This window comes from Amphiprion ocellaris, chromosome 7 (genome assembly GCF_022539595.1).
Source record: "Amphiprion ocellaris isolate individual 3 ecotype Okinawa chromosome 7, ASM2253959v1, whole genome shotgun sequence".
Taxonomy (NCBI): Eukaryota; Metazoa; Chordata; class Actinopteri; family Pomacentridae; genus Amphiprion; species Amphiprion ocellaris.
The window spans coordinates 7313162-7327508 of NC_072772.1; the positions used below are offsets into that span (position 1 = coordinate 7313162).

Sequence of the window (14347 nt, forward strand, 5' to 3'; positions counted from 1 at the left end):
AACACACAGGATCCACTTTTAGAACAATTCTAGGTTTGTTTTTTGAGAAGAGGTACATTTACATCCACATAAATCAAGCAAAATAGTTTCTGACACAAAATCTAACTTTACACGATGGATAAATGGGTGAAAAAGTGAGAAGAAATACATTTCCAGTTAAACAGATCATAGAGTGTGATAATAGTTACCAAAAGTGAAGGAATTTCTCACAGTCCTGCTTTGGAAATGGTGGCCCTATAAAATTTAACAAAAAGAACCAAAATCAATACAAACTCTTTAAAAATGTGCAGGTATATCACTGTACTCATTCCTACTCAGCTGGACGAGGCTTAGGGAGACACTCATCCAATCATTTAGTAGAAATGAGACGAGGCTTTTGCATGGTGTCTGACTGTATCCACCACTGACCAGCTGGAACAGAATTCGGCCATGCCTCAGAGGTAACTACATCAGTGCTTAGAATAATAATCACATTGTGTGTCATTGTGTTAACAGCGAATGTACAAACATACCGTCCCCTGGCCATTCCTCCCAGCCTGGAGGTTGGTCATACCAACGTCTGTGTGAGGATTATTGCATTTCTACACGCTAAAACAAAAAGAGAACAACAGAGACTATGAGATGATTGTATCTGCTGATGTAATACAAGACTGAGCTGCTGTATTATCACAAAAAATTTTTATTTTTCTGTAACAAGTGGACTTATGGCTCACATTAATGACTTAATGATCACCTAACCAAGGCTGTAATGTAGTATTGTGTTGCTGTATTCACTCTGACATAAGAATGAGGTACACAATAAGCACTCAAATCCTGTGGTTGAGTCAGTGTGTGAAAGCAATCATTTAGCATGGTGTCTGACTGTATTTACTATGTCAAGAGTAATACAGAATTCAGCCATGCACTCAAATATGCGTTGTTACTACCTAGTATGAGTTACTCTCTCTGCGTTTCTCTTTGGGCTCTGCAAAGATCAAATCAAACTAAATTCAGTTGCATAATCGTGCCGATATGAACTTGATTGTTTTGGTATGAAAAGAGCATGACAGTCTTTACAAAGCATTTATGGTTGCTTTGGCTCAAAAGTTGAACAGCTTCAATGTGAAGAAGTATAAAAGCACTCTGCAATACTCAGTGCTTGAGAACATTTTTACCCTGGTTACATACTGAAAAGAAACAAGCCTTTGCTGTGTCTTTCACTCTGCAAATATGAGAAGAAACACACACGCTTCTTCAGTGTTTCATTTGCACCTTGACCTGAGTAATGTATCAGCTTTTCCTCACCTTTGCTACATTGAAGTTGTTGTGTTTCAGGATGGGACCTCCTCCATGATGAGATAAGGGTTCCTGCAGATATCAACCAGTCAAATTTAATGATTTTTAATGCCATTTTAATGCTATACTGTAAAAATTTTAATGCCAGGACCGTGAACTCAGCAAATGACACAGTTTTTTTTTGTAAAAGATGATTTTTATATGAAAACTGTCCCTACATTTCACTATTTCTGAATCTGTAAACCACCTCTGTCCAACAACAGGCTGTAGTCATTCTCTGAAATCCACATTTTCGAGCCATTTTTGCTGGAATGTGCGTTTCTCCATTTCCCAGCTCTCCTCCTCCTGGTCCAGTCTGCCGGCCACTTTAAAAACATGCAGTTTTTGGCAACTGTACCCAACTGGCCAGAGCAACTATCGCAATGTTTCGGTATGTTTAAGCAGGTGCACATATCTGACGAATTGCAGTCTATAATTATATATTATTATTGTCAAATATTTTCTTGAAAACTGCAGAAAGAATTTATAATGCCATTTAAGGCCTTTTTTTTTTTTTTTGCAAAATCAACTTAATCACTATTAATGCCCTGCAGAAACCCTGGAGATGGTTCAAGTTGGTTCCTGCAGTGTCATCCTGTGTGCAACGACCAAAACACAAGTACACACAAAAACTATCAACATGAGCGCTATTCCATGTATCTTAAAACACACCCGAGTCAAGTGAAGTCCTTCCCAGAAAAGAAGAAAGACTGAAGTTGTGACTTTACCTCTCAAGTTTTAATACTGAGTTCAAGACCAATACCTATGATATTTTTATTGTGCAAATTTGCCTGTTAAATATGTTGTAAGATACGACTATTATGTGGATTTACTCAACTTTTACAGAAAGATTCTCTGCCCTCTGAGCTTTCAGTAGAGGACCTTGGCCCTCGGTCTGCTTAAACAGACGCATCAAATACTGCATTACTGGTCTAACACCCTGTACAACTCAAACACCTTACATCTCTACGACAACCTGTATAAACGTATCACCGTTAAACTCAAAACTCAGTGAAATTACTGTCTAACTAAATGTATGTACAACAGGTTCCCAGCTGCACCACGTTACCCACGCGTCCACGCAAAACCTGACGTTAACCGGTCTGAATCTAGCTAACAAACTTCACCTGCAGAACTGCAACTTCGCATTTTCAACGTTTACGTTCCAATGTTTGCTTCGTTTTATTACAAACCTGCACGATTCAATGATAACACTAAAAAAAAAGCCGCATTCACATGGGAAAACTCTCGCCTCTCCTCCGCCTTCAACGCGCTCTATTTAGCTTCATTAGCAACATCCGGTTAGCATAGCGCTTCTTCTTCTTCTTCTTCTTCTTCTTCTTCTTCTTCTTCGCGTTACTCTTTCGGCTCCTTCTTTTAGCGGCCACCTGCTGGTCAGAGGATGAACTGCAAGACCTGAAAAAAACTGAACAGACTTTCTTTGAAGGATGCCTCCCAGTGATTCAGGATGGATTCTACAGCATAACCAAACCTAAACCACACAATTAGTAAATTAGCTTCTTTATGACATATTCTATTATTTAAAGCTGTAAATCTAAACAAATTATTTTCCTTGCTTTGTACTTTTTTAGATTCCTGCTAGCTGATGAGCACACGATTTAAAGGTCCAGAGTGTAGGGGGATTTGTAGGGGGAATCTATTGGCAGTATACATATTTGTTTTCATTTGTGTATAATCTTCTGAAAAAAAAACTGCCGTGTTTTAATTTTCTTTTAATTACCTCTATGTATTATCTCTAAAGAGGACGTTTCCTGTTCTTAGTGGCCACTGTTTGTTCTCCTTCACACTTGGAAGGTGATGAGTATTAAATACAATTCGGTCTACAACACCATTAAATCCCACACATTGGTCCTTTAATAAGAACTACTGGAGAAATAGCCTTTATGACAGTTTCCAAGTGTTGTAGCTTGTTTCCTCTCTCTGTATTGTGTGTTTTTGTGTTTTTCAAACTTCACAATATTACAGTTTATTTACATACTCACACTTAGATATTGTTCTTGCAGCGAATTTAGACACATCTCTATTTTTGTTTATGTTTTTAAACTCTTAAATGCATCAATGTTGTAGCAGGATTACTTTTGAGGATGATACTGTACTTTCTCGAAGTTTGACTGCTTCATTGCTACTTTTTAATAGAATTGCCTGTCACAATACACAATGAGCTCTAGTTGAACATACTTACTGTCTTTTGCAGCACTATGCGTTATACATACTTCAATTTATAACAATACATTTTGACAGTGTAAAAAAACAAAACAAAAAAATTTGGCTTCTGCTGCTCAACAGGGAATCAAACTCTTAATAGCGAGCAAACTTGATCCATTATTTATATTAAAGAGAAACTCCCATCTACTTGTAGGATAGAAAAACACCAAAAAAATAGTCGACTTTTACATTTTATTCCCTAACAATGAAGTGAAATGTAGAGACTAAAGCTAAAATGTGTGTATCAAGAGAGGAATCCACAAATAACCCCATTTTATCAAGAGTCAGCCACATCTCCTTGGCAACCCATAAAGGCCGGAGTGTCGAAGGGGAAAAACTAGTTACTAGAGCTGAAACATAGCAGAAAGCCTCAATCCTGAACCTAAAAGGTAGTTTTTGTCAGCACTTTTGAGATGTTATATCAGTCGCACGATAAATACAGTCTCACTGTTGACTGAAAACTGCATACTGCAACTTTTAATTAAGACCCTGCTACTTTAGTGAAAAAATTACTGCAAAACATACTGATCATATTGCCTGTTGGTGGTCATTTTAAAAGGTTTCTTTAAAAGATAATTACCTGAAAATGTTTGAAGAAACTCAGAGGGTCATTTACAAAATATATGGTGCTGCTCTGAAGCTATTTTTAAAAGTCTGAAAAACTTTCTAGCAATCTACATTTGTGACTTTGTTTCTTATCAGAATGACTAGTTGTTTTAATTTGAAAATTGAGGCTCACAGTCATAAGGTTTAAATATTTTTGTCCAGTGTGACCAGCTTGAATGATTCGGCATCATAGTAGTTTATTAGGTTTGTCACTTGGTGCTGTCATTTTTCATTCATTAAGTAGTAATGTTCCACTGTAATGTTCCTATTTATGATTGTTTTGTTTCATGTAGTGGTCATTTTGAATGCTTTTGTTGCTATTTTGCATTGGTTAAGTTTGCTTTTCTTTGTGAATCTTGTTTTTCATGTGCATGTTTAGCAATCTTTGTTTCTTTCTTTTGTCATTTTGCATTTTCATTGTTTTACATCTCTTTGTGTTTAGTTGCTGTTTGTGGTCATTTAGCATTTTAGTTGTCATTTTGCGTTTCTTTGTGATGATTTAACATCTTCTGATCTGATATCTGTTTTCGGTCATCTCTTTATGCTAGTTCTGTCTTTTTTGTTGTTCTGTTGCATTTTTATTGTAGTTTTGCATCTTTCCTCCCATTTTACATTTCTTTGTTGTCATTGTCACATTACTATGATCATTTTAAATGTCTTTGTTGTCATTTTGTATTGCTCTGTGGTAATTATGTTTCTCATTGTGGAGGTTTTTCATATTTTGATGTTGCATTGTTAATTTAGAAGTTTGGCATCTTTGCTGTCATTTTACATTTCTTTGTTCTAGTTTTAAATCTCTTTATGTTAGTATTACATGTCTCTACAGTTGTTTTGCATCCTTTTGTGGTCAAATTTTTCTTCCTTATTGTGGCTGTTTTGCAAATGTGTGGTTACATTTCTTTTTTCCCTTTTTAAATCTTATCGTGTTAGTTTGACATTTGTTTGTTGTCATTTTACATTTCTTTTGTCTCATTAAAAATCTTTTTATGCTAGCTTTTCATGTCTTTGTTGACATTTTATATTTCTTTGTTCTTATTTTACATTTTTGTGTTAGTCTGACATGTCTTTGCTGTGTCATTCATACAAATGATTGTCGTTTTAAATCTTTCTGTGTTACTTTGACATGTATTTGTTGTGTCCTTCTTACATATTATTCTTGTTTTAAATCTTTTTGTGTTAGTTTTGTGTCTTTGAGGCCGTTTTTCTTTGTGCTCGTCTTCCGCCTCTCTGACCATTGGTGTCGCCATGGAGCCGGGCCGGTAGTGGGCGGTCCCTCGGCGGCTGCTCTCTGATTGGTCCGTCATTCAGCGCGTCTCTTCCTCATCAGTGAGTCCGTCGGTAGAGGCTGTGTATGCTGAGGCTGCTGTTCGTGCCTTGTCAACGCTCCTTTTACCAGTAAGTACCACAGGACAACTCGTGTTTAACATATTTTCTCGAAGATACAACCCAGCTGTTGCTGCTCGAGTAGTTTCGCGGTTTGTTTCCGGTTGTGAGCCGTGGAGAACACGCAGGTACCAGCCGGCTGTCGGTTCCGTTCCCAACATAAAGTCCTGACATCTCACCGCCAGTCGCTTGCAGCTGTGAGCTCTTATATCAAACAGGCAGAAACGGCTCGTTTTCCGAGCTTCGTCGCGTTTGTTGTTATTTTCCGGCCAGCCTGGTCCTCTGTGGTGAGGCTGAGGGTGATGCAATAAACGCAGAGGATGTCCATCCCTGTCCTATGGTTTGTTTAGGCGCACTGCTTTATGTAACGCGTTGTTGGCTCCGACCACCGGGTGGGATTGGAGACCAACTCCGGCGATGCAGAAACGTTTGCACATAGGTATTTCAGTGAATAGATGTGTTTGCTGCTCCACTGGATGAAAGACATCCACTGGACACAGGGCTTAGCTGAGTAATGAAGTCAGGCAGCTGCTGCCTAAAACCACAGATCTCACGTTAAACCAACACATACATCACGGGACCCTGCTGCTGACAATCAGATTTACCCTCAGATGACTTCCCAGTGTTCCCACATTATGACACCTGACAGGTTCGGACTTATCAAACCTGCTGCTGCTGCTCTCATGCTGTACGCTTTTCTTTTCCCAGCAGGATGACAACTCTTTCACAGACAAAAGAACTCTTCAGGAGGGCAGAAGCTGTCTGTTTTGATGTGGACAGCACAGTCATCAAAGAAGAAGGCATCGATGAGCTCGCCAAGTTCTGTGGTGTGGGGGATGCAGTCACTGAAATGTATGCGGATTGTTTAATGTGTGCACACATGCTGTCAAAGTCACATTTAATCATATAAACTACTGCATTCCATATTTATCTGCTTTGTTGTACAGATACAGAGTTTGTTACATGCGCTTGTCTTGCTTTCGTGTTTCAGGACTCGCAAAGCAATGGGCGGCTCAGTGACATTTAAAAAGGCCCTGACTGAGCGTCTTTCCATCATCCGATGCTCCAGAGAACAAGTAAACAAACTGATAACAGACCACCCACCTCAGCTGACTCCAGGTGTTAGGTGAGTGCATGAGGAGTTTGTTTAGTCTGTCATTCAGTGGACCTTGTATTCCAGAAATATTGATGAGCAAAGCAGCCTGAGTGTGAAGAGCAAACTGGCTGTGATGTGCATACAGTATACAGTACAATCACTGTATGCGCACAGTCAGTGAAAGCAATAATCTTGTGGGAAAATGCCAAAGTACTGCTGCATTTTGTACAGCATAGTGGTAATTTGTATGTCAGAAACTGCTTTCTAGAAAAAGCAGTTGATTTATGCTCCATCCTTTCCAACACAGTGGAGCCATTCAGTGTCTAGAAGTGTCTAAAATAGGATTTTCCTACAGTGCCTATAGAAGGTTTTCCACTTCTACTACTTCTCAAAATTGAATCATGGTCAATTTAATTTAGCCCTTTTGACAAGAATTTGCAAAAAAGACTCTTTCATGCCAAAGTGGAAACATATTTCTACAAAGTTATGTCAACTATTGTTTTTTATGTTAAGAAAAAATAGTAATTTCATGTGTATTCGGCCCCTTTAAAGTGACTCAATTCATCAAACATGGGTGCAGCTAATTGGTGGTAGAAATCACAGTTAGTGAAATTGAAGTCATCTGAGTCATCAGTACTCCTGGTAATAACTACGCCATGAAGACGAAAGAATGTTTCACATAACTCTGTGATAAAAGTTGTTGAAAAGCTTAAATCAGAGGATGGATACAAGAAAAGTTCCAAGTCAGTGAATTTTCTTGGAGTACAATTACTACATCCATCATTAAGAAATATGGCACATGTTAATCTGCCTAGAACAGGTAGTTCTTTAAAAGTGATTGAAAGAGACTAGTGAGGAAGGTCACCAAGACACTTATGACTCCACTGAAGGAGGTAAAAGCTCCAGATGGGCTTGGGTTGGGAGAAACGGTGCATATAGCTACTGCTGCAGGTTCTTCACCAGTCAAAACTTTATTAGAAAGAAAAGCCATTATTGAAATAAAAGACATATTAAACCTGCATAAAATTCACCAGAAGACACGGTGAGACTCTCAAGTTAACTAGATGGTTTTTGAGCGTGACGAGACCAAAATTGAACTCTTTAGCCACAAGACTAAACGCAATGTTTGGCTGCACATCATCACAAACACACCGTCCCCACAGTAAAGCATGGTGGTGGCAGCATCATCATGAAGGGATGCTTCTGAGCAGCGGGTAAAATGAATGCAGCAAAGTGTAGGAAAATCCCAGAGGACAATCTGATAAAGTCTGTAAGAAAACTGCAACTTGAGAGAAGATTTGTTTTTGAACAAAGATGGCGACTCAAAACATACAACCAAAGTTACATAGAAATAATTTAAAGACAAAAGGGTGAATGTTTTGGAGAGACCTCAATCCAAGGTGCATCTATGTACAAATACTGACTGCAGGAGGTGAATACTTATTCAGTTACTTATTTTACATTTCATATTTTTAATTGATTGACATTAATTTGTAGAAGTCTGTCTCCACTTTGGAATGAGAGAGTCTTTTTGTTGTAAATTCTTGTCATTCTTGGTAAGGGCTGAATACTTTTTCTAAATACTGTATTTTGGGAGATGATACACCTTCTTTATCAGGCAAGGGACATATTTGGACTTCTTGACACAGGGGAATGATTCTAAGCTCCTTCCTTCTGATTTGAGTGTTGATTTGTCCATTTGTTTTTGTCTAGGGAGCTTGTGGACAGTCTGCACCAGCGCAATGTCAAGGTGTTCCTCATTTCAGGTGGTTTCCGCTGCATTGTTGAGCATGTGGCCACACAGCTAAACATACCTCTGCATCACGTCTACGCCAACCGACTCAAGTTCTACTTCAACGGTAAGAGTGGACCACTGTGCATCTATCTTTAAAAAAATGAGCGCACGAAACAATTCAGCAGTAGTCCCGTGAGTGGATTCATGTCAAAAATCGTGACAAATCAGTCCTTAGAGCTTCAGTTTTTCACTTGTCTGAGCTCAGCTTGGTTGATTAAATTCAACTACATTTGTGTTTCAGGAGAGTATGCTGGTTTTGATGAGAGTCAGCCCACAGCTGAGAGCGGCGGAAAAGGAAAAGTCATCAGCATGTTGAAGGAACAACACGGTTTCAAGACTGTGGTGATGATTGGAGACGGAGCCACTGATCTAGAGGCCTGCCCTCCAGCTGTAAGTGCTCACTTTGTGCTGCTTAAACACTCATCTTTGCATCTTTCATAGCTAGTTAATGTGTTTTTGAAATCACAGCCAACACGATAACACTTCATCTTTTGTCCTCAGAATGCTTTCGTTGGATTTGGAGGGAACGTCGTCAGGCCGCAGGTTAAGGAGAGGTGTTCATGGTACGTCACCAGCTTTGGGGAGCTATTAAAGGAGCTGGAGAAGATTTAGAGATGCTGAAAGACTACTGTTGCTAATTTAACATTTTATATTTGCACCTAAGGGTGTGTCACTGATGCTTATATCCAGTGCACGTTTCCTTAGACTCTAGTAGATTTTTATAATAAATAAAAATGTTTACACTAATGAGACCAATTTTACCTTAATAGGGACGGTGCCCTATTGGTTTTTATACTAGAACAGACTAAATAATATAACTGAACACTGTCAGTGTGAAGGAAATTCAGATTTTAGTGTTTTTGCACTTTTTACATCAAAGCCTTTAGCAAAGCTAATACAAACCCTAGATATTATGGCACCTGCACTGAGCTGGAGGAATGTTGTGAATCTGTTCTGTAAGAGCTGTGGTGACTTCAGTCCATCAAAGATGAGCACATGCTGTCAAGGATGTTTGGACGGCTTTAATCTGTGTTGATGTTCTTGCTCCCCTCTTTACACGGTTCCTGCTGAATAAAAAGATAAGATAAACATGCTTCCTTTAAGAATAAAACCTCTATTACAGTATGAAGCAGCACAACTGTCTGCTCTGTAGCAGATTCACTCAGCCACAGATAGGTAACACCTGTTTTCACTTTATCATACATGATTGCTATGCCCCATTAAAACATGTTGGATAAAAACAGATTTTAAAACCAGGCATGCGGTCGTCACAAGAAAAAGGTGGAAGCCATAGTTACAAACACGGCACCATGATAGAATCTAGGAACATCCAGGAAAGCCACAGAGGAGTGATTTGCAAAACAATGTCTGATTTATAATAGACATTAAATATTATGACATCATATGTTATTATGATAGGTGACAGAAGTACAGCCTTTATTGATATACAGAGGCTTTTTCTCTTCAGTCAGAAATGGCATGGCTTATGTCAAAGTGCCACTTTTTTTACTCGGCACACCTCAAACAGAAAGTTACGTATGCTAAATTTACATTAAATAAATAAAAAGCCCCTGCACTGAGCTTCAGCAGTACTATTTTTTCCCAAATCTGTTCCCACACATACACACCATACAGCTGCTCGATTTTTTTTTTCTTCAAGTAACTTTGGTTGGTTCTAAACTTAGATGAGCCATCTTTATGGACCAGTTTTAATGTGGCACAAGATGTCTGACATACAGACCCTCAGGAGGTTTAAATTGGTCAAATTTTCTCATCCCACTCCAGAACCAAAAAACTAAAAAAAAAAAAAAAAAAAAACACGTTGTGCATCATCAAGTGCCTCGGTACCGTTCAGTAACTTTTAATTTCAGATAAGTGGCAGGTCTCTGTCCCGAATGACATCTTGAAGTAACAAAACAAAGATGAGAAAAGAGAAGGGATGTTGTTTGGCAGCACTGACGGGAGGTTGAACTCAGGATGGAGATGTTCTGGATGGACGTAACATTCAAACGGGTGCCACTTGATGTCAGCTTCCAGCCCGCTTCTCATTTCACTGCATCGGGGAAGCTTTCGTCGGGATCATGATCCTAGAATCCATGTGCTGAATGAGAGGAACTGGAAGAAGGTGAAAGCGAAAGATTTAGATGTGGGATGATGTTCGGCAAACTCTAAATGTGATTGTATAAAAGCTAACTTTAACTGGCAACACAACAGAACTGAAAGGAAAACCTTTGGACAATTAAGTCACATAGCTTTGAGTTTTAATCGGCGCATTGTTTGGAAATAATTTAGTTTACTCACCTGTGTAATAAACCACCTCATGCCAACCCTCTTCCTGCCAGGCAGCATTCCTCGTGTCTTCTCTGGACTGAAGGTCTTTGTAAGCTGCAATCAACAAATAACCACATTTCAGCTTAAATAAATGCAGCAAACGTCAGGAAAAACTTATTTCAGAATCTAGCATCTATTTTTAAATTATCTTAATCATTAAAGTTACAAGAAATTTTACTTGACACGAGTGCAGCTGTAAATGAAAAATAAATTTGTTTAAAACTAAATTTTCTAACACTTTTAGCTCACATCTGCAGACACACACATTAGCGATCGGTTCAAGTCACGTTTGCTTCCACCCAGTGAAATTCAAATTTTTTCCTGTCCTTAAAGTTCCGTTAATTAAGGAAAAATCTATTTTAGCTGTTAAAGGCTCCGCAGTGTTCACCGGCTACTCGCTAATGTCCTTTGCTGTTTGGAGCAGGGAGGTAGTGTACTACTGAGAGTTTCTCACCCTGATCACAGCTGTCTGCCGAGACTGAGAGAGCAGCCAGAGGGAACCAAAACAATACAGATATGGTCTAGATGACAAGAACCAAAGCACGCTGTAGAGCTGAGAGGAACTGCAAAGCTGGATGATTATTTCTTCATTACAAGCAACTCTGTTCACTTTACACATTTAATCCATTGTTTGTTTTAAAATATCAGCGTCTTTTTTTGTCTGAATCTAGTAACATTGTGAAAAATGCCTTTAAAACTAATAATAGGTCTAAAGTGTCAACTTAGGGGGACAAAAGCTACAAATTTTAGAAACTGAAAGCAGCACATTTTTTTTCTACATGAATGACAATAAAAATAAATAATCACTGATTTTCTGTAGAGCAGCTAATGTTTTCAGCACTAGCACAGTTGGTGTGTAAATCTGTAAAAAGCTGGTATTAAACCGTACCCCAGAGGTGATGGACCATGTAGAGGTTACCGATCTGCGAGAAAAATCCTCCCACGGCTTCTCTGTTGTGCTGGCGTAATCCGATGGCTCTGGCCCTGCAGAAAAAAGAAACCTGAGTCACAAAACACAGGCCAAAAAAACCCCAAGGCTTCAACTAGCACCACACGACACAAGATATTTGACCAGTCCTAAACAAAGGATGCTGATATCATGTTTGAACTTATGCTGGACTGTTTAATTCACTCAACTGTTTAGTCTGTCCAGATAACGTCAGCTACATGACCACCGTTTTTCATAGACTTTGATTATGATTTGTAACATCATGTTTAAAAATAAGATGACGCCGTGACTTTTTGTATGTGTGTTTATAAATCTAAACAATGACCAAGTCCTTCTGAAATTAGTGAACAGAATGTTGTAAATCCATCATACTTTCCCCTAAAGCCTATTCAAATCATACTGTCTGGATACAAAACTGAAGCATCAGTTCTTCATTTTGCTGTAATAGGAGTCAGGAGCTACAGCCTTCAGCTACACAAATTAGATCTAAATTGCTTTAAATTGCATTCTTTGCAGGGACTATAGAGGTTTGTTCAAATCAAGACGGGTTAAAGTGAACATAAACGCAAACATAAGGGAAGAAAAGAACTTGATATAGGAAAATAACTCATCTTGAGTGTGGCCTTTTTATCAAAGGGGATTTTTTCCCCCCAAAAATTGTTATTTTAAAATCGCATTTATGCTCTTATTACAGAGTGCAGCATGAAGAAGAATTGCCACTTCATATTTTTGAAGGGGTTTAAGTTACACTCATAGTGACGGTTGCATTTTACACTGGAAACATCTGTAGCAGCCAGAAACAGGTTATGATTTGTGGATTCAACCGTCACACAAGCAGAAAGAGCAACACAAAGAAAATGCATACGGAAAGCTGATCCGTGTGCAGAAAGCTCACATCCTCATTTTAATCCATCGCAATCTACTGCGTTGCACCAACTGATAAATGCTGATCTGTTCGTTCTGTCAGCTCATGCAACGGATCTTTCTAGTATCAAATTACTCAACTGTTATGTACACACATTTACACGCTATTCCACTTGAATATGAATCTTGACTTGAGGGCACGACAGTACAGCTTCAAATATAGGGCGTCCCTGTGGAATAACTCTTATTAATGATGATGAGAGAGGTTTCATGTAGTGCAACTGTTCTGTAACTACAGTTCAGAGAATCAAATGAATTCAGGCCGCCTTACCAGTAATTACCCCACTCGATCATGGTTCCTGGCTGCAGGACAGAAAACACAATATTCTTTATTACAATAAAGCGTATATGACAGAGTTTTTTTTTTCTATCCAGAGCAAACATATTAATGCAAATAAATGTCAAAGATGTAGCACAGGTATTTTGTCACTGTGAAGATAAGCTGCAATAACAACTACACCCAAAGGCTTCTTCCATCATTCTCCGATACTTAAGACAACAAACGCCCTGCTGTTTCTAGGATGTAATCTCAGCCTGTGATGAGGGATAATAGCTTGCATTCATCACATGTCGCAGGGCGCACTGATCTAGAGACAGTTTAGTCTTTTAGATTAGAAAGAGCGACTTAATCTGCAGGAGATGGCGTGGTTTGCTGCGATTGATTTAAGCTTCGCACGGGTTACAGGGTTGCTCTCAACTGGACTGCTAAAGACACATGATTGTCACGTGTCTAACGGTAGTTTTGTAAGTGGAGGTAATTTAGAGGTCACAGAAGCAAAACATGTGATAGTGGAGATCATTAGTTTAAATGGAAAAACATGAGCAGCATGAAGTTAAAGAGTAACGCTGCCTCTTTCTGCAACAAGTGCAGAATTTATCGCTGAATCCAGAAATGCAGTAATGGAGCTGCTCGGCAGATAACTGAATGTATTTGTACTGAAAAGTTCATACAAAAGAGTGAATATTAGGTCTGTCACTTACATCATACTGTTTCTACAATAAACATTAGCCTTCAGGTCTGCGTTACATCTGCTTATGCTGTTAACTACTTAATAATTTCCTCATGGGAGCTCTGACTAACACTGAACATTTATGCTAATGTGGCAATCTTTCAGTTTAAAAATTACATGCAATTATCTCAATACAGGCTGCTAAACTGATGTGAAATTTTAGGTGCAGTAAATGTCATGAAAAAACAGATATTAGCCAAATTAGACATTTGAATGGGACATTTCTAAATTAAACACTGGATCAGTATGGACTTAGACATGTTAATGGTAACTGTAATGAACTGGGTGCGACTAATTATCGTTAAATACTGCTATTTTTGGCAGTGTCCTTGAGTGTATCTGCGATCAGTTACATTTATGCAGTCAGAAATCCCTCATGTGGCCGTGTATGATAATTGCTCTGACACAAAATGCAGGAAAAACAGTGCATTGATATTGGATATCAGACTTCCATCAAACAAAATGCCCTCATGCTGATACAGACTGCAGCTCTGCTACTCACCCTGAGCTGGTAGGACCTGAGCTCGTAGATGTTGGGACCCTCTCGGGGTACAGGCTCGTTCCAGAAGCTGAACTCCAGGAGAAGCTGATTCCTGCGAGACAGCAGCATCTTACCCCGCTCCTTCCTGTACGCTGTGAACTCCTGACAACCAACGGACAACAATCAATAAGCTTTACATCCACCTAAACACCATTAATCACGCCACTGCTGC

At 38.9% G+C, this 14347-nt stretch overlaps 2 protein-coding genes, 1 long non-coding RNA gene and 2 other non-coding genes across 6 annotated transcripts in view; 1 reads left to right on the plus strand and 4 right to left on the minus strand.

Annotated features, from left to right (window-relative positions):
- Positions 1-16: 16 nt before the first annotated feature.
- Positions 17-2648, minus strand: LOC111564741 (uncharacterized). The gene is made up of 4 exons (XR_002745802.3): positions 2508-2648; positions 1285-1347; positions 513-588; positions 17-234 (listed from the first exon to the last, which is right to left on the minus strand). It is a non-coding gene; the product is annotated as an uncharacterized LOC111564741 (long non-coding RNA).
- LOC111564771 (small nucleolar RNA SNORA15) lies at positions 297-433 on the minus strand. Its single transcript, XR_002745806.2, has one exon. It is a non-coding gene; the product is annotated as a small nucleolar RNA SNORA15 (small nucleolar RNA).
- On the minus strand, positions 763-903 carry LOC111564769 (small nucleolar RNA SNORA15). The gene has a single exon (XR_002745805.1). It is a non-coding gene; the product is annotated as a small nucleolar RNA SNORA15 (small nucleolar RNA).
- Positions 2649-5425: 2777 nt separating the features above from the next.
- psph (phosphoserine phosphatase) lies at positions 5426-9513 on the plus strand. 2 transcript variants are annotated; one of them, XM_023264527.3, is made up of 6 exons: positions 5426-5541; positions 6238-6381; positions 6521-6655; positions 8339-8484; positions 8662-8810; positions 8922-9513. In XM_023264527.3, the coding sequence occupies exons 1-6, from the start codon at positions 5498-5500 to the stop codon at positions 9030-9032; spliced, it is 729 nt and encodes a 242-aa protein (XP_023120295.2). In that variant the 5' UTR covers positions 5426-5497; the 3' UTR covers positions 9033-9513. The 2 variants fall into 2 exon arrangements, with proteins under 2 accessions (XP_023120295.2, XP_023120296.2); XM_023264528.3 differs by having other exon boundaries at positions 5446-5541; positions 6241-6381.
- LOC111564745 (protein NipSnap homolog 2-like) overlaps positions 9428-14347 on the minus strand; it is a 6691-nt gene continuing 1771 nt past the window's right edge. Inside the window, exons 6-10 of the mRNA XM_023264525.3 lie at positions 14137-14277; positions 12896-12927; positions 11641-11735; positions 10722-10805; positions 9428-10535 (exon numbers count right to left, since the gene is read on the minus strand). Coding sequence (XP_023120293.1) covers positions 10471-10535; positions 10722-10805; positions 11641-11735; positions 12896-12927; positions 14137-14277 — 417 coding nt within the window. The 3' untranslated portion in view covers positions 9428-10470. The remainder of the gene's footprint in view (positions 10536-10721; positions 10806-11640; positions 11736-12895; positions 12928-14136; positions 14278-14347) is intronic.